Raw genomic sequence first — 24,648 nt, 5'->3', positions numbered from 1 at the left:
ATTTTTTGCCTCTGGCGGTGCTCTTGAGGCAAAAGGGGTCCTCCAAATGGACAGAGATATTGCCCAGAAATTACCTCTCCACACCCATGAGCAAAAGCATAAATGTTTTTGCCCATATTGCATATAATAAGCATATATGGCTGTATTTACACAGGCAGCCAAATTCAGATACTTTTTTCACTCATTGTCCTTTTGAACAAATCACATCAGATTTCTTTTCAGAGCTGATCTGACTGGTCAAAAGACCAAAAAGAAGGTCAGATTCGGGCTGCCCGTGCGAACGCAGCCATGGTAGCCAAAATCTGATGTACACCGTTAGCAACTAGATGTCCATAGTAGATCTTTAACAGAGATGAATCCATAGATGACACTCCCTCCAGCTATCAAGAAATCTGATGTACACCGTTAGCAACTAGATGTCCATAGTAGATCTTTAACAGAGATGAATCCATAGATGACACTCCCTCCAGCTATCAAGAAATCTGATGTACACCGTTAGCAACTAGATGTCCATAGTAGATCTTTAACAGAGATGAATCCATAGATGACACTCCCTCCAGCTATCAAGAAATCTGATGTACACCGTTAGCAACTAGATGTCCATAGTAGATCTTTAACAGAGATGATTCCATAGATGACACTCCCTCCAGCTATCAAGAAATCTGATGTACACCGTTAGCAACTAGATGTCCATAGTAGATCTTTAACAGAGATGAATCCATAGATGACACTCCCTCCAGCTATCAAGAAATCTGATGTACACCATTAGCAACTAGATGTCCATAGTAGATCTTTAACAGAGATGAATCCATAGATGACACTCCCTCCAGCTATCAAGAAATCTGATGTACACCGTTAGCAACTAGATGTCCATAGTAGATCTTTAACAGAGATGAATCCATAGATGACACTCCCTCCAGCTATCAAGAAATCTGATGTACACCGTTAGCAACTAGATGTCCATAGTAGATCTTTAACAGAGATGAATCCATAGATGACACTCCCTCCAGCTATCAAGAGCGATAGATAAATGGATAGGCAACACTTTATTTCTAAAATGCTTTTTATGCAATTGTTATGATTTGTACTGAAGTGGAGTTCAGCAAAAACACTTGCCTATGCATGCTGCAGTATATACTGTACAATGTACTGTTCGATGTACATTGTATGAACAATTTATTTATCTAATATTCATCTTTTGGGCAACAGAAGAGAGCAGTCTTATAACAAAACAATTGATACAGAGCATGATGGTAATACCAGCTTGAAATAATACAACACTGAAAATCCATGCCAGGGGACATTTTAAAAAACATCTCAACTGAGCTTAATGTTGAATGAGCCTGGAAATAACCCTCATGATTTTAGTATTAGTTCTTGTAGCTTTGAGTAACTTGGCTAAATGTAAATGAACATCTTTCTGGCCTGGAAGCCATGTCAATTTGCCAAATGAGGTTATCTCCAACCTCACTGTGACGAAACAAATATTTGGAGAATCAGTTGAAATTACACCATTCTTTTTTAGGAAACTGTAACAATCAAGTGTACATTTTCTGGAAACACACGTGGTTATATTGCTCGCATTCTTTTGCAGTCTTTCAGCATTATGTGTTGATAAAAATACTCTCTTAAATTCAAATAAAGATGCAGCAGACCTGAACAGATTACATTTCTTCGGGCTCGGTTCTCTAACTGAGAGTCAATCCAAAGTATTCTTCCTTCTTCTCAAAGTAGTAGTCGAATCGGGTTATGGCGTACCTGCAGGTAGAGGATAAGAGATGAACGACCATGAGGTGTTCCCTGCGTACGATAATAAGGCTGGGATTCAATCCGAGGTGCATTTATAACACATCGCACAAGACAGCCGTCAATTCGCCGCTTAAAGGCACTTCACGGATATCTTATTCACGGTAAGTGCATGTCGGCTCATGTGTAAAATGACCGTAAAACGTATGTTGTAGTGCTCTGCGTTATAAAGCACCTTGGATTAAATCCTGGCTTTAAATCGAACTCCCGTCATGACACACCTGCATGAACACAGGTGGAAAGACATTGGTGGAAAGACATTGGTGGAAAGACATTGGTGGAAAGACATTGGTGAAAAGACATTGGTGGAATGACATTGGTGGAAAGACATTGGTGGAAAGACATTGGTGGAATGACATTGGTGGAAAGACATTGGTGGAAAGACATTGGTGGAAAGACACAGGTGGAAAGACACTGGTGGAAAGACACAGGTGGAAAGACACAGGTGGAAAGACATTGGTGGAAAGACACAGGTGGAAAGACACTGGTGGAAAGACATTGGTGGAAAGACATTGGTGGAAAGACACAGGTGGAAAGACATTGGTGGAAAGACATTGGTGGAAAGACACAGGTGGAAAGACATTGGTGGAAAGACATTGGTGGAAAGACATTGGTGGAAAGACACAGGTGGAAAGACATTGGTGGAAAGACATTGGTGGAAAGATATTGGTGGAAAGACATTGGTGGAAAGACATTGGTGGAAAGACACAGGTGGAAAGACATTGGTGGAAAGACATTGGTGGAAAGACATTGGTGGAAAGACACTGGTGGAAAGACATTGGTGGAAAGACATTGGTGGAAAGACATTGGTGGAAAGACATTGGCGGAAAGACATTGGCGGAAAGACATTGGCGGAAAGACATTGGCGGAAAGACATTGGCGGAAAGACATTGGTGGAAAGACACAGGTGGAAAGACATTGGTGGAAAGACACAGGTGGAAAGACATTGGTGGTAAGACATTGGTGGAAAGACACAGGTGGAAAGACATTGGTGGAAAGACACAGGTGGAAAGACATTGGTGGAAAGACATTGGTGGAAAGACATTGGTGGAAAGACATTGGTGGAAAGACATTGGCGGAAAGACACAGGTGGAAAGACTATGGTGGAAAGACATTGGTGGAAAGACATTGGTGGAAAGACATTGGTGGAAAGACATTGGCGGAAAGACACATTTCTTTGTTTACCGTCAACAGTTTAACATAGTGAAGTACAGTTAAATAATCGTATAATTTATACGCCGTAAAACACCAAGAAATGAAACATCTGGTGTTTATTCAAAGAACATGTTTTCACCTGCTCTGCTAATTAATATTTAAATCATGGATTCACATGCTAATGGGTAAAAAGATGATAAATACATTTTTGTGTTGCATTGCTCTGCGAACTACAGTATATCCATTCTGTCAAACGCATTTGGAACTGTATAGGAGATGATTCGGGATCAGTCCCAGTCTTGTTTGGCTGGCCCGGATTGCCTTTTCAGCGCTTTTCTACACTCGTGAACTCTGCTTCAGACTCCAGCGTAGAGACTTATTCATCAACACAAATGTGGTGTGTTGCCATAATGCTTGCTTTCAGGGGAGGAAAAAACATGATTCATTTGATAACCGTTATCACAGTTCTTTCAGTGACGGCAGATGAAAGTGGCTTGTTTCAGTCATGGAAAGGAAGCAATTCAGTGAAAGCACTTTAAATCCGCCTCATTCTACGCTGCCTTTCCTTTCGAGGGGGGGGGGGGGGGCATGAGAGAGTGCTTAATTGATTTTGACAAATGACAATGATGAAATAAAAATAACATGTTTACAAAGATTGGGATTTATACCAAATGTCATCCTACATTTCATATCCTGTAGATAAGCTGATGATAATGGGACTTGACAATCAAATAATCAAACAATACTGATTAGGAAAACTAAGGTTTTCTAATCAATATATTACACATTTTCTTTATTTCAAGGGCAATTTCTCCCTCTTACTTTGGACAAACTGTTTTACAATTTTTTTCCCCGAAAATGTCTTTTTTTCCCGAAAAACTGCCTTAATTTTGTTGAACCCCAGGAAGAGTTGCTGCTGCCTTGGCAGTAGCTAATGGGGATTTTTAGTAAATACAATAGCATGTTGTATCTTCACAGAAGTTGTCCCAAAATGGCATTGCTTTGTGTACTTGCCTTTCATTACATTAAGTTTGTTTTGACTTTCAACATCTGAACAAAGCACAGTTTCTTTTAAAGCCTAGACATGTTTCAAAAGTTTACCAAGAGTAAAGTGGTTTGGTGTTTGTTTGAACCGCGTAGTACAACACTTCAACACATCTAATGTCTGTGTGTGTGCTCTTGCCGTTGGCTATTGTGCTCGCCTTTCAAACAGAGTGAAGTTTCAAAAGAACGGAAAATGGAGACATAAAGGACTTTATCGTTAACTCCTCAATGCCTAATCAGTGCATAGTGTGAACATTACTGGACAGCGTCTTAGTGATGAGAAGACTCCTTTAGACACAAACAACAGTTGTGTTACATGAATCTCTGTTCCAGTTCTGCCACTTTACCCCCTTGGCATTGTGTGCGATTTGATGTTGTTTTGTTGTATTTGTTTGTATAAATCTTTCACTCGGTTAAAATGGTTAGTTTGGGCCTGAAATTGGCAACGACATAATGGAAAGGATGGTAAAATTGTTTCCATTGTTCAATTTGAGAAAAAGTTTTTTATCTGAAAAAATGTGGAACTTGTTTTAGAGTCGTCATCTGACTTCTAATAGTAACTTGGTTAATCAGAAAACGGTTATTGTTTACAAATATTTCATTCGTTTTTTTTCTCCATTGAGCAAGCTGTTGTAATTAGCATTTTTCCCCCTTTTGCTTAAAGATTATATAAGTCTATGGTTATATGATGAAGGCATACTGTTCGACACGTGACCTCATTGACCACATGAAGCGCAGTAAAGAAAACCTACATTTAACTTCTCCAACAGTATTAAACGAAAATGAAAGTAGAAAAAAAAGAATCCATGTCATCTTACAATAAAATCTCAAATAAAAACATTTTTCTGTTTACTATTTAGAAAAGAGGGGCAAATTCACACACTGAAAAGCAGGTAAACCATTCCACAATGTGCTTTTGTACAGGTCCCCATTTTCTTCACTCAAACCATTCCAAACAGTGGGCCTCTTTACTCATTTCCTCATAATAATGTCTTCGTCAAATTGGCTTTGGAAGCATGGAATAACCACTGCCTTGCCAATACATCCACAAACTCAACCGCTGCCTAGCAGATACAAGTGAAACAAAAAATAAATAAAGTCAATATCAACGGTAGAGTGGGAGGCAGGGAGGGTGGAGATCATGCATTCCCATTGCGTCTCCCTAATATCGCATGCACATGTGGCTTTGGTTAAGTGTGAGGCCTAGCAGTTGCCTGTCACTCGTTGAGTAGTCAGCAGAGACTCGTCTCAGAGGGATAACGCAACAAGTAAATGGGCATAGAGAGAAACACCCCAACAAATCTCCATCGTGAGGACCCTCCTTCTCCAAATCTAGGACATAGGCTCCCTTTTGGAGTCTCTAGAGGGGGACTTTAACCCCTTAAGTGACTGGTGCAAACTCACTGTTGTTTTCCACCTTGTTATGGTTAACCTTGGATTTTGGATATAGGGATGTAATCTGACTCTTGCGACGCACATTGGGGCAACTTGTGCCTGGAGCTTAGTGGGGCCAGACAGGCTAACAGCCACATATGGCCGAACCAGGGGTGAGAGACAGACAGGGAGGACCAATGAGGCTGGAACAATACTGGCTCTGTTCCATCTGCTCCTGCTGGATCGCATTTCCTCCAAAGTTCCGATATAAAGTGGCGGGGCCCCTGTCACTGATCCACAGAGCCGACAGCGAAGCCACACATAGGGGTGGGTGCCGTGTGTCAATAGTGATTAGCGTCAGCACAGTGGCGACTGCTGCTTCTGTGGGATACAATGAGGCATTGGAGGAGAGGAATATTTTCTGCTCAGAGGACTATGCTGTTTATAATACATTTTTGTCCCCCTGAAAATATGGTGATTCAGGTGATTCAATTAAAGTTAATGCATTATTTTTCTTATTTCTCATAACGGTTGTGTGAGTGTTGGGTGGCAGGGATCTGAAGAGAGGAACGGCTATTCATAGTAAAGCTATGTAAACCCTTGTAGATTTGACTTTGTATTAGCATTTAGAAGCTACTCACTGGGGAAAGACATCAGTTCAACATCTAGTTTCGATTTACATTTGGTTGAGTTGTCAAATAATGTGAAACACGAAATCAACAAAATAATTCACCATTGGATTTAGGTAAAAAGTTGAGTGAAAAAAAAACTGAAATCCCTTTACGCTGATGACTTTTAACAAATCCAATCAGTTTTCCACATTGATTCAATGTCGTCATATACATTTGGGGGGGTTGAAATGATGTGGAAACAATGTTGATTCAACCAGTTTTGCCCAAAGGGAAAATTGGTCACATTCAAGACTGTAGAGATACAGGTCACTCACCTTTCAAAGTCAAAATCAATTGAGGAATATCTGGCCTGCAGGATTGCCCAGAGACCCCATAAAAAGTTGGAGGCCTGCGAATAGATGGAGAAAAACAGAGGGATAAGGAGAAAGCGAGGGAAAACAAAAGTTAGGATACAGGTTGCCTACTTGATCAGGCCAGGGTTGCACTTGACCTCGTCTTCTGTATAAATCTAATGCTTTACCTGGTGACTAACATAAAACAAATGTTGTATTACTATTGAATAGATTTCAGAGTCTTGTCCATCTTAGTGGTCATATCGAGACATTGTAGACTGCTGTTGAATCTGAAATGCTTTTGACGCCAGAAAACAATTTTAAAAATCCTCTCTGGTTATTGTCCTGTCCTGTATGTCCCCAGCGGCCTTTGTTGAACATTGCTGTGGTTTTGAGGATGTGCCTCTTATGGTGAAAGATTGTGTGCCCACCGGACAGAAATGTAATGAGCTTTCTTATGCCGCGTCCCGGGTGAATCATGATGGCAGGTTAGAAACAGATGTCATTGTTTTCGATGAGACATCGACGACAAATGCTGCAACGGCCGCGACAGAAAATACTGCCCACTGGGGCTGGACGGAATTTGAGGCAAGAGCTGAAATAGAAGCCCGGACTCTAACTTGCAAGAGGTGTATTGTTTTGAGATGTTATTTAGGAAACGTTTTCATGACAGGCTTTTGTATACCCATAAACCACATGTGAATTGTGGTTTTGCTTTCCCTGTGTTTTGCTTCTGAAAAATACGAGGAAAAGTCTATAGGTTCCCACGCCTCCATACATTTCTGTTGTCATCCACCCTTATTGTAATTCTCTATGGTGGGACCACTAATCATTTCCTAACGAGTTCCAGGCAGACCTCTGTGCTGTGGCCGAATGATATAATCACATTTTTATTTGATAATCAAATAAAGGGTGGAATGAAATACTGGAGCAGTATGTGGTTTCCCCTCTCGTTTTTTTCTCCTGCCACATGTTCCTATGTAACGTCTCTCCTCGGCTCTAGATGGAGATTGAGTGCAGTTTTTTTTTGTGGCTATGATTAATAACATTAAGATGCCATTAGCCTAACTCTAAGCAGAGATGGCCAATGACAGGGAGCCATTCAGAAAAGTCCAGAGACGAAGCATGCTACTAATATGAAATAGAGGAGCCATCACAGAGTCACAGTCTTTGGCCCTTCGGTACCCGGGAAGGGGTTCCCTGATGGGGACAAAGAAGATTCAGATCAACTTTATTATGCCACCAGGGGGGAATTCATTTCGTCATGTGCTTAAAAAGACTAGATAAAACATGAAAACATAGAAATTACACAATGGAATTCATTCAAAGTGCTATAGCTACACATTGAAAGTGCAATATGCTGTATACTCGAGGGACCAACAGACTATCTATTATACAGGCTGTTGGGAAAAAAAGAGTCCCCATATCTATCTGTTTTGATTTTCTTTTGAAAAAGTCTCTTTCCCCTTGTCCGGCTGCTGTGACTGAGTTTTGAGTAAAGGGGATGAGTACTGTCCTGTGAAATACTTTCAAGTTTTAGGAGAATGACTTTTGTGTACAGGTTGGTGGCTGATTCTTGATCTATACCAATTATCCTTTCCACCGTCTTGATCAAGCTTGACTTGGTTTCCAAGCATGCATATATGACCAAAGGACTGCACATTCTGCAGGACAGATTTCTAGAACACCTTTTAGATATGGCAGTCGATATTAAAATTGTTCAGTTTGCGTTAAAAAAAGACATTCTCTTTTGCAATTTCTTTATGTGCCTTGGCTCGCTCTGTCTGGGCTTAAGATGGGGAGAGGAGCAGTAGAGAAGCTCCCATCCCAAGAACATTGGAGGACCAGCACTCCTTAGTGATGCCACAGAGACGATCTGTCTATTAAAGGGCTCTAGGAAATATCAAAACATAACCCAGCAGTTCAGGGGGCATCAATATCAGTTCTTTCTCTTTTTGTGATTGATGGAGGGCAATTCCACAGAAATGGATAACGGTAACAAACCATACAACTCTATGCACAGGGACTACTTTGAGCAATTTCCATCGAAAAATTCACAAAAACACAATTACTGGAAGAACTGTGCAGATGCAACATTTGGTAAGAGAATCGCGGTAAAAATTCCCAGTTGGTCAGAAGTTTACATACACTCAATTAGTATTTGGTAGTATTGCCTTTAAATGGTTTAAATTGGGTCAAACGTTTCACGTAGCCTTCCACAAGCTTCCCACAATAAGTTGGGTGAATTTTGGCCCATTCCTCCTGACAGAGCTGGTGTAACTGAGTCAGGTTTGTAGGCCTCTTTGCTCGCACACGCTTTTTCAGTTCTGCCCACAAAGTTTTGGATAGGAAGCCACTGCTTCTGTCATGGGGTGGCCATCACAAAGCCCTCATATTCCAACGTGTTGCTGCATGGTTTCCCATGTTTGAAGTGGACTTATATGCCTATTTGTTTGGCGAGCCAGTAGTGCATGGCTGCATCTCACTTTAGTAGTGGTCATTTGGATCTCCATTCGCCTTTTGTTGACTGTTTGTTGACTGTTAATGGAACTAGCCTAAATATTGATTGTGTCAAGCCTTCATCAATCTGATATTTTGTTTTACTAGGCCTACTTGGTACCGCTGTTCTGTTCAGTTCACATTCATTCGATCGCATTCGCAGTTGTGTCGTTATTCTAAGCCAGTCATTCCCGAACTTATTCCCACATTTATTTTTTGGGGGGGAGACTCAGTCAGGCTTACAACTTACTCTTTAAAGTTTTAATAATAGAATGCACTAGCAGAATCCTCTTGTCATGTCAGTCATTTCATACCTTAGAGTAAGGTTTCCAAAAATCGGTCCTAGGGCCCCACCGGGTGCACGTTTTGGTTTTTTCTCTAGCACTACACAGCTGATTAAAATAACCAACTAATCATCAAGCTTTGATTAGTTGAATCAATCAATGTGTAGTGCTAGGGTGACACGAATCCCTCCGGAACTGTGTCATTACCCACACCTGGTCACCATTCCCACTGATTGTAATTGTATAAGTGTGCCCTTTGGTTCAGCATTGGGCTGTCGATTATTGTTCCAATGTCTGTTGTGCCTGTGACTACCTGTGCCTTGTTTTGACTCTGGTGGTGCTTGTATTGCGCAGATGATTATGGGTCTCGTCCCATGTGGTATTATTGTGCGCTTGTATACTTATTTGAGGTACTCCTTGCTCTTTTGTTTGGGTTTCGTGGCACGCTGTAATTTGGGTAAATAAAAAACCCTATTACGCATTCCTGCGCCTGTCTCCTGATCCCTTTATACCAACATGACATAGGGCAAAACCCCAAATGTGAACTTGGGCAGGACGGAGTTAGGGAAACCTTGCCTTGAAGAGCTATTTTGAAATGTCAGCTAATGTTTTTTAGCGCATAGATTTTGTTGTAACATTTGAGTCACTCAAATATCACATGAATGCACTTTAGACATGGAAAAATGTATAGAATTGCTTGAAAACTGCAAAATATCCGCCCAGTACCTTGCCCTGAACCTTAGTCACTGGTACTAGCCGGCTATCACCCGGTTCTCTACCCTGCACGTTAGAGACTGCCCTATGTATTTATGTACTCTATTCATCTGTATGTACTGTATTCTAGTCAAGGCGCATCTTATTATAACTACTGCTGTACACACCTCTTCTGCGACATCCCTTGGTGGCGTAGAGGGTTAATGATCTGACTTCAGAGCTGAAGACTGCAGGTTCAATCCCATAATATTTTATCCATGTTTAAAAAAAGGGAAATTGTGTAAAAATATCTGTTTAACATTTTCAGCACTCAGCACTCATAGTCTTGGATACCTTGTAAATAAGGGCCAAGAAGTATGCAGCATTTAAAGAGGATAGGTGAAATGATGGGGAATAACCCAGTTACCAGGACTTGGGTTAAAAGTCTAAAAAGGAAGCATGGAATTCCCGATTGACCATACCGCTATGGCTGTTTACTGAATAAAAAGAAGGAAGAGAGTCTCACTGGTGGCACAGAGGATAGAAGACCTGTCTTAGAAACCAAACGTTTGAGTTTCAAACCCCACATGTGCAGATGGTCAACATTACAGTACTCAGTATTAAAAATATTGTTCCGTCTAAGATGAAATGCTGTTCAATGTTCTATGAATGAAAATAAGATATATCAAATGCACATTTCCATTCAATTAAAGACACACAATGGGTATGGATTCCAATCTGCTTTAAGGAGCTACAAATTTGCATGCTGAGAATATAAATAAACCGTTAAATGTTCTTGACCTCCAAGACAATGTATATTGCATGAACATCAATGGAATATTATGTTTAACCGAAGGAAAATATGCTATGAACATCCTAAAATCATACATTTTGCATTCAGAAAGTTTTCAGACCCTTTGACTTTTTTCCAAATGTTGTTACGTTACGGCCTTATTCTAAAATTAATCAAATAAAATAAAAATCATGCATCCTATTTCCATTGATCATCCTTGACATGTTTCTACAACTTGATTGGAGTCCTCCTGTGGTATATTCAATTGATTGGTCATGATTTGGAAAGGCACACACCTGTCTAAATAAGGTTACACAGTTGACAGCGCATGTCAGAACAAAAACCAAGCCATGAGGTCAAAGGAATTGTCCGTAGAGCTCCGAGATAGGATTGTGTCAAGGCACAGTATCTGGGGAAGGGTACCAAAACATTTCGGTGGCATTGAAGGTTCCCAAGAACACAGTGGGTAAATGGAAGAAGTTTGGAACCACCAAGACTCTTCCTAGAGCTGGCCGCCTGGCCAAACTGACCAATCGGGGGAGATGGGCAGTTCTTGGCCAGGGAGATGACCAAGAACCCAGTGGTTACTCTGACAGAGCTCCAGAGTTCCTCTGTGGAGATGGGAACCTTCTAGAAGGACAACCATCTCTGCAGCACTCCATCAATCAGGCCTTTATTGTGGCCAGACAGAAGCCACTTTTCAGTTAAAGGCACATGACAGCCTGCTTGGAGTTTGCCAAAAGGCACCTAAAGGACTCTCAGACCATGAGAAACAATATTCTCTGGTCTGATGAAACCAAGATTGAACTATTTGGCCTGACTGCCAAGCGTCACATCTGGAGGAAACCAGGCACTATCCCTACGGTGAAGCATGGTGGCAGCAGCATCATGCTGTGGGGATGTTTTTCAGCAGCAGGGACTGGGAGACGAGTCAGGATTGAGGGAAAGATGAACGGAGCCAAGTACAGAGAGATCCTTAATGAAAACCTGCTCCAGAGCACCCAGGACCTCAGACTGGGGAGAAGGTTCACCTTCCAACAGGACAACAACCCTGAGCACACAGCCAAGACAATACAGGAGTTGCTTTGGTGCAAGTCTCTGAATGTCCTTGAGTGGCCCAGCCAGAGGCTAGACTTGAACCCATTCAAACATCTCTGGAGAGACCTGAAAATAGCTGTGTAGCGAAGCTCCCCATCCAACCTGACAGAGCTTGATAGGATCTGCAGAGAAGAATGGGATAAACTCTCCAAATACAAATGTGCTAAGCTTGTAGCATCATACCCAAGAAGACTCAAGGCTTTAATCGCTGCCAAAGGTGCCAAAGGTGCTTCATCAAAGTACTGCGTAAAGGGTCTGAATACTTACGTAAATGTTATATTAAATTTTTTAATTATTAATAAATGTGCATTCGTTTCTTAACACCTGTTTTTGCTTTGTCATTATGGATTATTGTGTGTAGATTGATGAGGGGAAAAAATACTATTTAATCAATTTCAGAGTAAGGCTGTAACTTAACAAAATTTGGAAAAAGTCAAGGGGTCTGAATACTTTCTGAGTGCATTGTACTTATTTGGAAATTGTGGAACAATGTTCTGTGCAACCTATGTGAATATCACAAAAATATTATTGCAACATTCTAGACAATTTCCATAACTTAATTAAATGTCCTGGGAACCTTGTACCAGGTGTTCCGTCAACATTCTTACAACATTATAGGAATGTCTTCTGGGAATAAATGTGTTATGGGAATGTTCTTGTAACATCAGTTGAACGTTTTCTGCACCCTAAAATAAACATTTTAGAATCATCCGCACAACTGGACAGTTTTTGTGTTTTGGGCAAATACATTTTGTGATGTCCCTCCATTATGGCTGAATTTTAAGATGGAAAACTGTTGAAAAATGTATCTATGCCTTAATTTTCCAAAAATATAAACTCTTTATTTGACACCCAATTTGATATGCTCCCACGAACTTCACATGTTGGTGCTCATGGATCCTTTACATGGAAATGCCATGGACAAAATAAGCTTCCTTTCAGTGGACCTGTAGGGTTTCCGATAAACTGCCATTGCACTCTAAAAACACTGGCAAACTACAAACAGCCTGTCAAATAACTAAAGACCTTAGTATAGGAGGGATATTGGGATTTTTCTTGTCATATCTCGAAATCAGATTTAAAAGGTCAAATTTTTGGTCTCAAAATCAAATAATTTCTGGGTAACAATTAAGTACCTTACTGTTGTTTAAAATCAAAATGGTACAAAAATGAATTGCTTCTTAGCAAAGAGCAATATCTCAAACAAAAATGTTTTTCGGACTGTCTGGGTGTGGTCTGAAAGAGGCGTCTAATTGGAAGAGTCTAAAGGGATGGATATGTAACCTGAAAACTAGCTGAAAACAGACAGGTTTGAAACTCTCTATGTTATTGGTATTATTAACTTATAACGCCTGGTGATGTTGTCAGGAATGCCAAAACTCAATCCCATCACAACAGGCTGAAATAACAGGCGGCCTTTTCAAACAGTTCTTAAACTATAAGGGTATTATCATAACTTTCAAAATGTCACAGTATTATTCCAACCTCATAGTGTGGGAATATATAGAAACTCCCTGAAAAAAAAATCTAGTTTTTGACTGCACTGGGCCTTTAAATGAAAACCAAACGCCAAACGTTTTTTTCTCGTGATTGTTTTGATCAACAAGCATAACCACCATCTCCACGCCAGACTTGTAAATGACTTGGACTGGAAACTTGACACAGCCATTTGTTGTCAGTGAGTGAGTGACTTCTCCCACTTCATCAATCCAGAGTTATTGGTTTGTCACAGAAATCTGATTTCAATCAACAAGATGTTATCGCTGCTCTTATTCATTTCCAGGCCATAATTTTTTCTTCCTCCCTCCATGTTTAGAGGAAAAGAAAATGCCTTCTCATCATTTCTGGGCTATTTTGAGAGACATCGACACTACCCCAAAGATTACCAAGACAATCTTGCATATTGTGTCGAGTTATGAAAGCAGCATTAGTCTAGTCCAGCTCCACTCGAGCCTCCAACGACTGGAAATTGTGGTTGTAAAAAAAAATACATCTCGGCTGCTGTCTGTCATTTTTTTCTTGCAGTGGTTTCAAATCAACTCCGATAGAGTCTGTCAAAGCGCACAGAGCGGTAGGATGATCATACTTTGGTTTTTGGGAATCTGGACCCGTAAACGGACATAGTTGGATGTTAGTTTGAATTTTGAACTATAGTGAAATTCAGGCTCCCCTGCACAAACTACTACTTGTCTCTGCATCAACAAATACTCATTAAATGGATGTCAGCCAATGAACACAACAAAAAAAATATGCGAGTTAGAAAGTAGATATCAATGCCGGATAATGGGTGCTGTGCCTTTGACTCTCACCAGTGAGAACTTGCAGACTTGAACGTAGAGCTTCTGAACCTCTAGTTCTGTAACTGTGGCCTCCAGCCCCACACTGTGCTTGTAGCTCTCAAGGTAAGCAGTCAACCAGTCCCTCTGCAGTTCAGGTCTGGGATACAGGCTGTAGTCAGTGTCACTCGTACCTTGGGGGATGGATCAAACACACAGATTAATGAGAACTTGTCAAACCATAGGGTTTGATTACACATCCTTAAAGGGACATTTTACTCATAAATGTAACATGTCAGTTTATCTTTTCTATACATTTAGGGTGGAGGCATATACTGTAGATGGACAGGGGTCGTATCTTGACATTAGACTTAGAGATCTGAAAAAATACTTCTTTAGAGGTCTGAAAACAAACTTTGAAAGTGTAATGTCCATTTAATGAGCTTGGTTAGTACAAGTTCAATGTTGAAGGCAAAATTAAATATTGAAATACATTTAAATAAAAACATGTAAAGTTCTCTCTGATTCCCCGTCTGTGAGAGAAAGCCTAGTGACAAACAACAATAGCCATTACACCTGTCAAAAAGTTTACTTACTTATGTGATTTTGCAGTTTACACTATACCGCTCTCAGCTAAGGCTTCAAATAGAACCAGCTAACGTTAGCTAGCTAGTTAAGAAGCCCTTTAGCAAGCGCTTTAGACCAATGCCTGAGACTGATGGGGCTAACTTGTTGGCTAGCGAGATTAAATAGTCTACTGAGGCCTTCTAGCTAGCTATCTAACATTACATTTTTGTACTGGCTATATTTGTTGGGTTTGTTTAGTTTTGCATAGGGACATTGCTAATATACTTTTGGCATTAAACTATGCAGTTAACCCGGTCCAGGTAATGAAAATAAGTCTCAAGTTCCTCCGAGATACACAGAAATAAAACAACCAGTCACGGATCAGGGGCCTATGAATTATAAACTGAAGTAACGTACCTGCAAACTCATTGAAATGGTTGCCTATGTCGAAGGCCTGGTAGTTAAAATCAGCATACTCATAGTCAATGAATCTCACCATGCCTAAAGGAGGAGATTAATGTACGGTTAATGCAGCTTATTACGATGACACACATGCACATTAGTAAACTGTCCTTTGGCACTTCAGTAATAGACGTATTTGAATCCAGATCTGGGTTTCAAATACTTGTAACAAAAATCCATTCAAATACCTTACCTGGGCCTGTTGGCGCTTGCCTGGCTTAATAAATCAAAGTCCCAAATCTGTCAACTCCACCCACCAGGCAGACTTCAAGTATTTGAAACCCAAGTCTGTACTCTATTCATGTTGCTATAATTGATAGTATGCTTCTGAAAGCTTCAACAAATAGTAATTTTGGGGGTGTTAATATTTGTCATGTTACACACTTGTATACGTGTTCATCATTCCAAGTTTGTAATGGTTAATGTGCTTCTTGCGAATCCAAACTCCCCCTGAGACACCCGGATGGAGTGGGGTCATGGCCAGGGTCACCATTGTCCAGCGCCCCTGGAGCAATTGGGTTTAAGTGCCTTGCTCAAGGGCATAGCGACAGTTTTTTCAACTTGTCGGCTGTGAGATTTGAACCACCAACCTTTTGAGCCTAACCTCCAGGCTACCTGCCGTACCTTAGTCAACATCCAAAAGTCAATGCTAAATTTCCTCAATTAGATACAATGAAATTATTAGATTATGTTCCAGTATCATAGGCTTTTAGTTTGTGTTTTACTGTTGCAACTACAAAGTCCCTGACAAGATTCAGAGAAGCATGAATCATTTCCTTATCATAATCGTGTGCCTTACATGCATCATAACAATGCCGCATGAAAAATGAAAAGAGGATTAAGGGAATAGGGTATAGGGTTCGTATGCATAGCAACATAAAGGAAAGCTGTGATCAAGACTGTTTTGTGAACCACATTTTGTCAAAGTTTTAAAGTGGAACATGTCCTACAATCAGACCACTTTATGGAAATAAGTGAAATCAAAGGGACATCAGAGTTATTGAGTCTAAAATATGGCAATCTTGTATTCTTACCGACACTGATGGTCTATTGCACCAGATTGGCAGAACAAATGCTATACCTAATCAGTTGAATTCTAATGAATCCAGTTATACTTCACGCTGCTTTTTTAAACTCCTGTACCAAATGAACTCGCTTGGATCGCTTTCAATGTCAGTGTTGCAATTTAAATTCCAGGCACTAGAACACATCATACACCCTCACCCACCCTCTTTGTTGTCGTAGATGATATTTTTAGTCAGGAGGTCGTTGTGACACAGCACGGTTGGCGAGCCGATCTGAGAGAGGTGTCTTTTCAGCGTCTCCATTTCGTCTGCCAGGGTTTCGATGCTAGGGATCTCTTGCAGCAGCTTGGAACTATGTGGGCAAAAAAATCAATAAAAATAACAGTTACTCATTGCAGGCACTGAAAGTATCGTCACATTCAAATGTATTTCATGCTATTACACATGCTGTTTTAACAGATGAAGGAAGTTATAATGTATGTTATAATGTACTAAAGATTCATGCGCTGTAGCCTTTTTTGTCACCGGCTATTTTAATTCTGCGTCATTAAGACACGTGATGCCAAACTTCCAACACATCTCCTTCGCCATTAGGGGCGATAAAGTCCCAAAACACTGTTACTCTACCCACAAGCAAGCGTACAAGGCCCTCCTCCCTCATCTGCCATTCGGCAAATCAGATCATGAATCGGTATTCCTGCTTCCCTGTTTACAAGCAGAAGCTCAAACAGGAAGTACCTGTGACTCACCCCGTTGAGAAATGTAATCAAAATCAGAGATTATGCTACAGGACTGCTTTGCTAGCGCCAACTGGAATATGTTCCCGAGACTCCGCCGATAACATTGACGGAGAGTGAAGGTTCGCTGCTTCGGAGCCGGACAATATTCCTGGGCGCATTCTCAGAGCATGTGCTGATCAGCTGGACTGAACTTCTCCATCTGCAATTGGATCCTGACGGCCCAACTGCCACGCTGCCCCTCAAGACGGGGGCCCCACTGGGGTGTGTGCTTAGTCCTCTCCTGTACTCCCTGTTCACCCACGACTGTGTGGCCACGTACGACTCCAACACCATCATCCTGACGGCCCAACTGCCACGCTGACCGTCAACACGGGGGCCCCACAGGGGTGTGTGCTTAGTCCCCTCCTGTACTCCCTGTTCACCCACGACTGTGTGGCCACTTACGACTCCAACACCATCATCAAGTTTGCTGACGGACACAACGGTGGCAGGCCTGATCACCGACAATGATTAGACAGCCTACAGGGAGGAGGTCAGTGACCTGGCAGTGTGGTGGTGGGACAACAAACTCTCCCTCAACATCAGTGAAACCAAGGAGCTGATCATGGACTACAGGAAATGGGGGGCGAGCATACCCCCCATCCACATCGATGGGGCTGCAATGGAGGGGAACTTCAAGTTCCTCTGTGTCCAAATCACTAAGGACTTAAAATGGTCTACTCACACAAGTCGAGAGGTTGAAAAGGTTTGCCATGGGCCCTCAATCCTCAAAAAGTTATACAGCTGCAGCACTGAGAGCATTTTGATTGGCTACATCACTGCTTGGTATAGCAACAGCACCGCCCTCAATCGCATGGTGCTACAGATGGTGGTGCGGACATCACTGGGGCCGATCTCCCTACCACTTCTATATCAGGTGGTGTGAATGGAAGGCCCAGAAAATCGTTTAAAGATTCCAGCCACCCAAGCCATTAGACTGTTCTCTCTGCTTCCGCAGAGCAAGCGGTACCGGTGCATCAAGTCTGACGCCAGCATGCTCCCGAACAGCTTCTATTCAAAAGCCATAATTCTGCTAAATACTGTAGCTGACATAATGGCTACATGGACTATCTGAGTTGACCCTTATACTGTATTTTATTTTTTGTCTGTCTCTATGCACACTCACGGGACTCTACACACTCACGCACACTGACCCTCCAACACACACATAACATGCACACACATTAATGCAGACTACACACCCGCATACACACACACACACTCACACACAAATCATCATTTATGCTGCTGCCACTCTGTTTACCATGTATCCGGATGCCTAGTCACCCGACCCCTATACATATCTACCTCTACCACTCCAGCATTCCAGCACATTGTGGTACTGGAACTGACGCTGTATATAGCCACTCTGTTTATCATGTATCCAGATGCCTAGTCACCCGACCCCTATACATATCTACCTCTACCACTCCAGCATTCCAGCACATTGTGGTACTGGAACTGACGCTGTATATAGCCACTCTGTTTATCATGTATCCAGATGCCTAGTCACCCGACCCCTATACATATCTACCTCTACCACTCCAGCATTCCAGCACATTGTTAATATGGTACTGGAACTGACGCTGTATATAGCCACTCTGTTTATCATGTATCCAGATGCCAAGTCACCCGACCCCTATACATATCTACCTCTACCACTCCAGCATTCCAGCACATTGTTAATATGGTACTGGAACTGACGCTGTATATAGCTTCTTACTTTCTTGTGTTATTCTTATTGTTTTAGTTCTACCTTCTGTTATTTTTAGTGCTCTGTTGATATTGAATACTGCATTGTTGAGTTTGGCGCGCAAGGCGTTTCACTGTACTTGTTCATGTGACATTAAAACTTCAATCTTGAAACAGTAAACAGTATATAGTACACGTGCAGGGCTCAGTGCCTTCAAGAGACTTGACCACTGACTGAATACAGACATTTTAAAAGAAAAATATTCTATATTAGACTTATTTCCACGTTTCAAGTTGTTGCGTCACATCAAGTCCATGTCGGCCATTAATCTATCAGTAGATACAGAGACAAATAAAGTCCATTACTTCCTGTGCCTGCAAAGACTTGAAGGAAGACTAGAAGAGGAAAATGTCTGGCCCGGTCTTTTATTCTACCAGGGGGAGAATTACTTAATGCAGTAGTTCGCCAACCTGTAGATGCATTCTCCAGGCCTGCATGCGTTTACATCGAAACAAGTTGTTTATGACACTAGACAGCACAACATATCATCCGGAGAGGTCACAATGTTTCGTTTTTTCCTTCTTGGGAAAGCTCTATCAATCAACAAAGGTCTTATTTTCACGGACGCCACTCGAAAATGCACCTGGGAAATGCTGCGTAAGCGCTGTGCCGTTCAAATGATTTTTTTTGGTGTGTCTCTTTTCAATCGCCAAAGTCATTTATACACTGTTATACCTATTTATGCAAAGGGACAAACAGTTGTGGTGTTATTATACACAGTTGTCGACATAATTTAGTGGGGTCTGTTAGGGACGTACAATTAAAGCAGAGACGTAGGCCGTTGTTTACAGTCATGACAGAGCTCTTTTCCCCTCCTACAGACCCTGCACTATTTTCTCAGACCCACAATCACTCATTTGGATGGAAGAATATCTTGTTCAGCTCCGTTGAATCATTTTTCATTGTAGTTGCGAATGGACACTTTGCTCATCACTCATAAAGGCTTTGGGCCCTATTCAGTCAAAATTGTTATCTGTATTTCTGGGATATAGCCTACACTGTAACACAGTTTTGTTCTTACAACATGTGTTCTTGCAATTTTAGAATAACCCAGTTTTTTCTTCGTTTTTTACTTTCCCAGAAACTCTTAAAAATAGCCTAGTACAGGGGGTGGGAGGTAGCCTATTGGTTAGAGCGTTGGGCCAGTAACTGAAAGGTTGCTGGATCAAATCCCTGAGCTGACAAGGTAAAAATCTGTCCTTCTGCTCCTGAACAAGGCAGTTAACCCACTCCCTGGTAGGCTGTCATAATAAATAAGAATTTGTTCTTAACTGACTTGCCTAGTGAAATAAAACAGTATGATATTAGTATTTCATTCATATATTAGCTCTTGATAGGCAATGTATTTGTATATAAATATTCATTAAAATATGTCCTATTAAATGTGGTTCGCAAATTCCATATCTCTTTCAAAACGCAAACTCATTTTTTATTCTGTTTGCAGAATAACAGTACAGAAGAAAACAAATGTTTGTTCAAAGGCAGAATCCATGGTAAAAAAGAAAACTGGATTAATTCCGATCAATTATTCTATCTTGAAAATAAATTCAAACAACAAAAACAAGCTCCCAAACATTTTACATCGCTACACCACTCTGCTATCTTGAACTCCCCCCCCCCCCCCCCCCCCCTTCTCTTGCCCAACTCCTCTGCCTTTCAGATGCAGGCGGTCGTGAAGTATGCTGCTAGTCTCCCGGCTCCCACTCCTCTCATTTCTTTCAGTGAAGTTTCTAGAGAGCTAGCTACAGTAATTAGAGGAATTTCCTCTTCTGGCGGCTCATTATCAATGCGCCTTATTTACAGCTGATTACCAGCTCCAGTGGAGCAGCAGTGATTATGGCAGTATTGTGTGGTTTGTGTTGAGTGTTAAATGGAAGAATTAGCAGGAGGGCTTTGAGCAGAGCAGGAGGCTGCTCTCTACGGCTTCGCCACTCTCCTCGGGAACTGTAGTGCAGCTGTATCTCTCCTTTCCTCTCCTCTCATGTTCTCTCTCTGTCCTGCTCCGTCCTGTTCTCTCCTCCCCCACTCTTCTCCTGTTCTGCCCCCCCCCCGCTCCTCAACACCACAGATGTATGTCCTCTCCTGTTCTCTCCTCTCCTTCCTCTCCTCTGCCTCCCACCCCAGCGGGTGACTGTCTGACGCTGACTGAGGGGGCTCTTCTGCAGGTGCAGCCTCTTCCTGCTCCCCGTCTACCTCCGTTTCCTCGGAAGACACTCTTTCACAAGCACTTTTACATTCCCCAAGTACAAAAGTCTCTCTGATGCTTTTGTGTGTTGTCCGGTTCTCAACCTCTCCCTCTGTGGCTCCTTTTAAATCACACACAAAACCACGTTAAACAAACAAACATTCAAAGCAATAATTTGAAATGTATATTTTATGGACGATTGACTTGTAAGAGCCAATAGATTGAGAGATGTGAAAAATATAAACTAATTTGTTCGGCACAGAAATCACCCATATTTGATTATGTCATGCACTATGTATACAAAAGCATGTGGACCACCCCTTCAAATGAGTGGATTCAGCTCAGTGACTTTCCACGTGGCACTGAGTAGCCCCTGCTAGAGCAGCCCCAGTAAGTGCTGTTGCTGTGAAGTGAAAATGTCTATAGTAGCAACAACGGCTCAGCCTCAAAGTAATAGGCCCCACAACTTCACAGAACGGGACTGCAGAGTGCTGAAGTTCGTAGTGTGTAAAAATCGTCGACCCTCGGTTGGAACACTCACTACCGAGTTACAAACTGCTTCTGGTAGCAATGTCAGCAAAATAATTGTTTGTCAGAAACTTAATGAAATGGTTTTCCCTGGCCGAACAGCCTAACATCACCATGCGCAATGCCAAGCGTTGGCTGGAGTGGTGTAAAGCTCGCATTGGACTCTGGAGAAGTGGAAACATGTTCTCCTGAATGATGAATCACATTTCACCATCTGGCAGTCCGATGGACAAATCTGGGTTTGGCGGATGCATAGTGCCAACTGTAAAGTTTGGTGGAGGAGGAATAATGGTCTCGGGCTGTTTTTGTGGTTTGGGCTAGGCTCCTTAGTTCCAGTGAAGGGAAATCTTAATGATGACGATTCTGTACTTCCTACTTTGTGGAAACAGTTTGGGAAAAGCCATTTCCTGTTTCGGTATGACAAAGCCCCCGTGCACAAAGCGAGGTCAATACAGAAATATTTTGTTGAGATCGGTGTGGAAGAACTTGACTGGCCTGCACAGAGCACTGACCTCTACCCCATCGAACACCTTTGAAATTAATTGTAACACCAACTGCGAGCCAGGTCTAATCGGCCAACATCCGTGCCCAACCTCACTATTGCTCTTGTGGCTGAATGGTAGCAAGTCCCCACAGCAATGTTCCAACATCTAATAGAGAGCCTTCCCAGAAGAGTGGAGGCTGTTATAGCAGCAAAGGGGGGACAAACTCCATATTAATGCCCATGACTTTGGAATGAGATGTTCGACAAGCGGGGGTGTCCACATACTTTTGGTCATGTAGTGAATAAACGTACATTTAAATATTGATCTAGACATCCAAACAGTGGAGGCTGCTGAGGGGAGGGCTGCTCATAATAATACCTGAAACGGTGTAAATGGATTGACATCAGACACATGGAAACCGTGTGTCTGATGTATTTGATACCATTCCACCTCTACATTTCCACGAGCCCGTTCTCCCCAATTAAGGTGCCACCAACCTCCTGTGCATCCAAATGTCTGGAGACAATGTTCAACCTTTTAGAGGAGCCTTTCTGCCTTTCTATTTGCTGTTTTTTTGTCCTATGAATTTCATTTAGAGACTTAACTGTGGGTCGACTGATCCAGGTTTAAAAATGTACCACAATATAGCTCCATCTATTGGACGTCCGAATGCGGTGCAACTGTGGTTAAAGCGGGTGTACGCTCTGCACAATGAATAACGCCCTTCCTGTAATGAAATTGCCTACAGGTTAGCAATTGCCTATACATACTTGGGTTTAACATCATCTTGGTTACTTCTAAGATTCTTGAAAATTGTTTGCTTATACGCCCATTATCATATTGCAAATACCACGACCTGTGTCATGCCACATCATATATACGTCTAAGGAAAAGCGTGAGCTGGCGCACACCCAGAGAAATGATTTTGAGTAGAGGTGCTGACTAACGGCGAGTAAACTGTAAGCTATCAAAAATAAATAGAGAGTCGCACGCTATATATAAACTTCCTGTAATTTCTTTGGGTAAACCATCGACGTTTCGGCATCGCTGTGCCTTCCTCAGAGGAACGTTGTAAATGCTTGAGACAGGTTGTCGACAAACAGTGCAACTAGTGCAACCAATGACAATAGTGAGGGGGTGTGTCATAGTTACTAGGTTGATGAGAATGAATTGAGTGAAACCGTTACAAGACAATAGTTTACAGCATGTTGAATATATTAGGCTATCGTTATCATATGGCAACATAATTAGATATTGTACATCATATTAGCATCAACATACATTATTGTTGAATTTGATTTCATATATATTTATTTGCTTCCATTACATTTCATTTTTGTTACATGTCATCTTTTGGTTCAACCATAATGCATAACAAGCACGCTGATAGGCTGTAGAAAGAATGTACTCATTTATTAGACGGGGAAATGTTCATAAGTTGGTTTGAGATCAACGTCAATACCACTAGGGGTCAGTGTTTTTAGACAGGATATCCTGTAGGCCTCCCTGTGTAGTAGTAGGGTCTTGATGTTACCTCCTCTCCTCAAATAGTATTAGTCACATGCACCGAATACAACAGGTGTAGACCTTACAGTGAAATCCTTACTTACAAGCCCCTAACCAACAATGCAGTTGAAAAAATTTGAATAAGAAATAAAAGTAACAAGTAGTTAAAGAGCAGCAGTAAAATAACAACAGCGAGGCTATATACAGGGGGGGCCGATACAGAGTCAATGTGCGGGGGCACTGGTTAGTCGAGGTAATTGAGGTAATATGTACATGTAGGTAGAGTTATTAAAGTGACTATGCACAGAAGATAACAGAGAGTAGCAGTGGTGTAGAAGGGCGGGGGGGGGGGGGGGGGGCAATGCAAGTAGTCTGGGTAGCCATTGCTCAATACCTGTGTATTTGAGGGAGGAGATAGAATGGTTAGCTCCAAAATGTCTCCCTTTGCCTTGCATGAGATGATTCCTCCAGCAGCGACTTTTTGACCTGTATGTGGGTGTCTGAAGAAGGATGTTTATGTGGTGCTATTGCACTGGGTGCATGAGCAACATTCGTAGTTCCCATTTGGAATGGGTGTCAGGAGTGTCCAAGTGGGCAGGTCAGATCTCACTAAGCTATCCCCAATACTGTGGCCATGCTTGTAGACCACCAGTATGACACGCCTCCTCACTATTGTCATTGGTGGCACTAATTGCACTGTTTGTCTACATAACCTGGCTCAAGCATTGGCGACGTTCCCCTGAGGAAGGCACAGTGATGCCAAAACGTTGGTGGTTTACCCGATAAATTACTGGAAGTTTATATCAAGCGTGTGCGACTCTCTTTATTTAAAATAGAACTTACATATCCCACATAAGTTCGTTTTTAGTTGTCTGTGTCTTGTCGTAGCAATGTTAAAAAGACTACTAGAGACACGCTGACTACATCTCATATGTATGCAGAAAGCTGCTTCTATCTTATCATAGGGATCCCAATATCCCCATTGTACTTCTATGTTAAATGGATGACCCACTCCACAGCTAATTGCCTTTCCCTCTCCCCCCAAAACACCAAAAAAAAACAGAAAGAACATACTTGACTAGTGTGGTGATATTCTTTCAATCTGAAAAATTAAAGCAGACCCAGTACTTTGGGACTCGAGTTTGAATGGACTTCCGACCCCTCTTAGCTAACGTAAACAACGCAGCACATTTGACTGATAAGGTAGAGAGCGTTTCAAGGAAACCGAGCCAATGTCTGCTTTTATTTGTAGTGTCTGGAAGTTCCATCTCACTTTTCACCCTGTGACCCTGGCTAAGATAGCACAATGGTATTACCACAGTCGCTACTCCCCCACCTCCTCAATTGGCCAATCACTTCTTCTCATCTTGGT

At 41.8% G+C, this 24,648-nt stretch overlaps 1 protein-coding gene across 1 annotated transcript in view; it reads right to left on the bottom strand.

Annotated features, from left to right (window-relative positions):
* Positions 1-1,027: 1,027 nt before the first annotated feature.
* Positions 1,028-24,648, bottom strand: part of zgc:113516 (ETNK_euk domain-containing protein) — a 37,132-nt gene continuing 13,511 nt past the window's right edge. Inside the window, exons 4-8 of the mRNA XM_020457132.2 lie at positions 16,244-16,392; positions 14,971-15,054; positions 14,020-14,180; positions 6,326-6,399; positions 1,028-1,758 (exon numbers count right to left, since the gene is read on the bottom strand). Coding sequence (XP_020312721.1) covers positions 1,689-1,758; positions 6,326-6,399; positions 14,020-14,180; positions 14,971-15,054; positions 16,244-16,392 — 538 coding nt within the window. The 3' untranslated portion in view covers positions 1,028-1,688. The remainder of the gene's footprint in view (positions 1,759-6,325; positions 6,400-14,019; positions 14,181-14,970; positions 15,055-16,243; positions 16,393-24,648) is intronic.

The sequence above is a fragment of the Oncorhynchus kisutch genome, linkage group LG22 (genome assembly GCF_002021735.2).
Source record: "Oncorhynchus kisutch isolate 150728-3 linkage group LG22, Okis_V2, whole genome shotgun sequence".
Classification (NCBI taxonomy): domain Eukaryota; kingdom Metazoa; phylum Chordata; class Actinopteri; order Salmoniformes; family Salmonidae; genus Oncorhynchus; species Oncorhynchus kisutch.
This window is presented reverse-complemented; position numbering and strand designations above follow the sequence as displayed.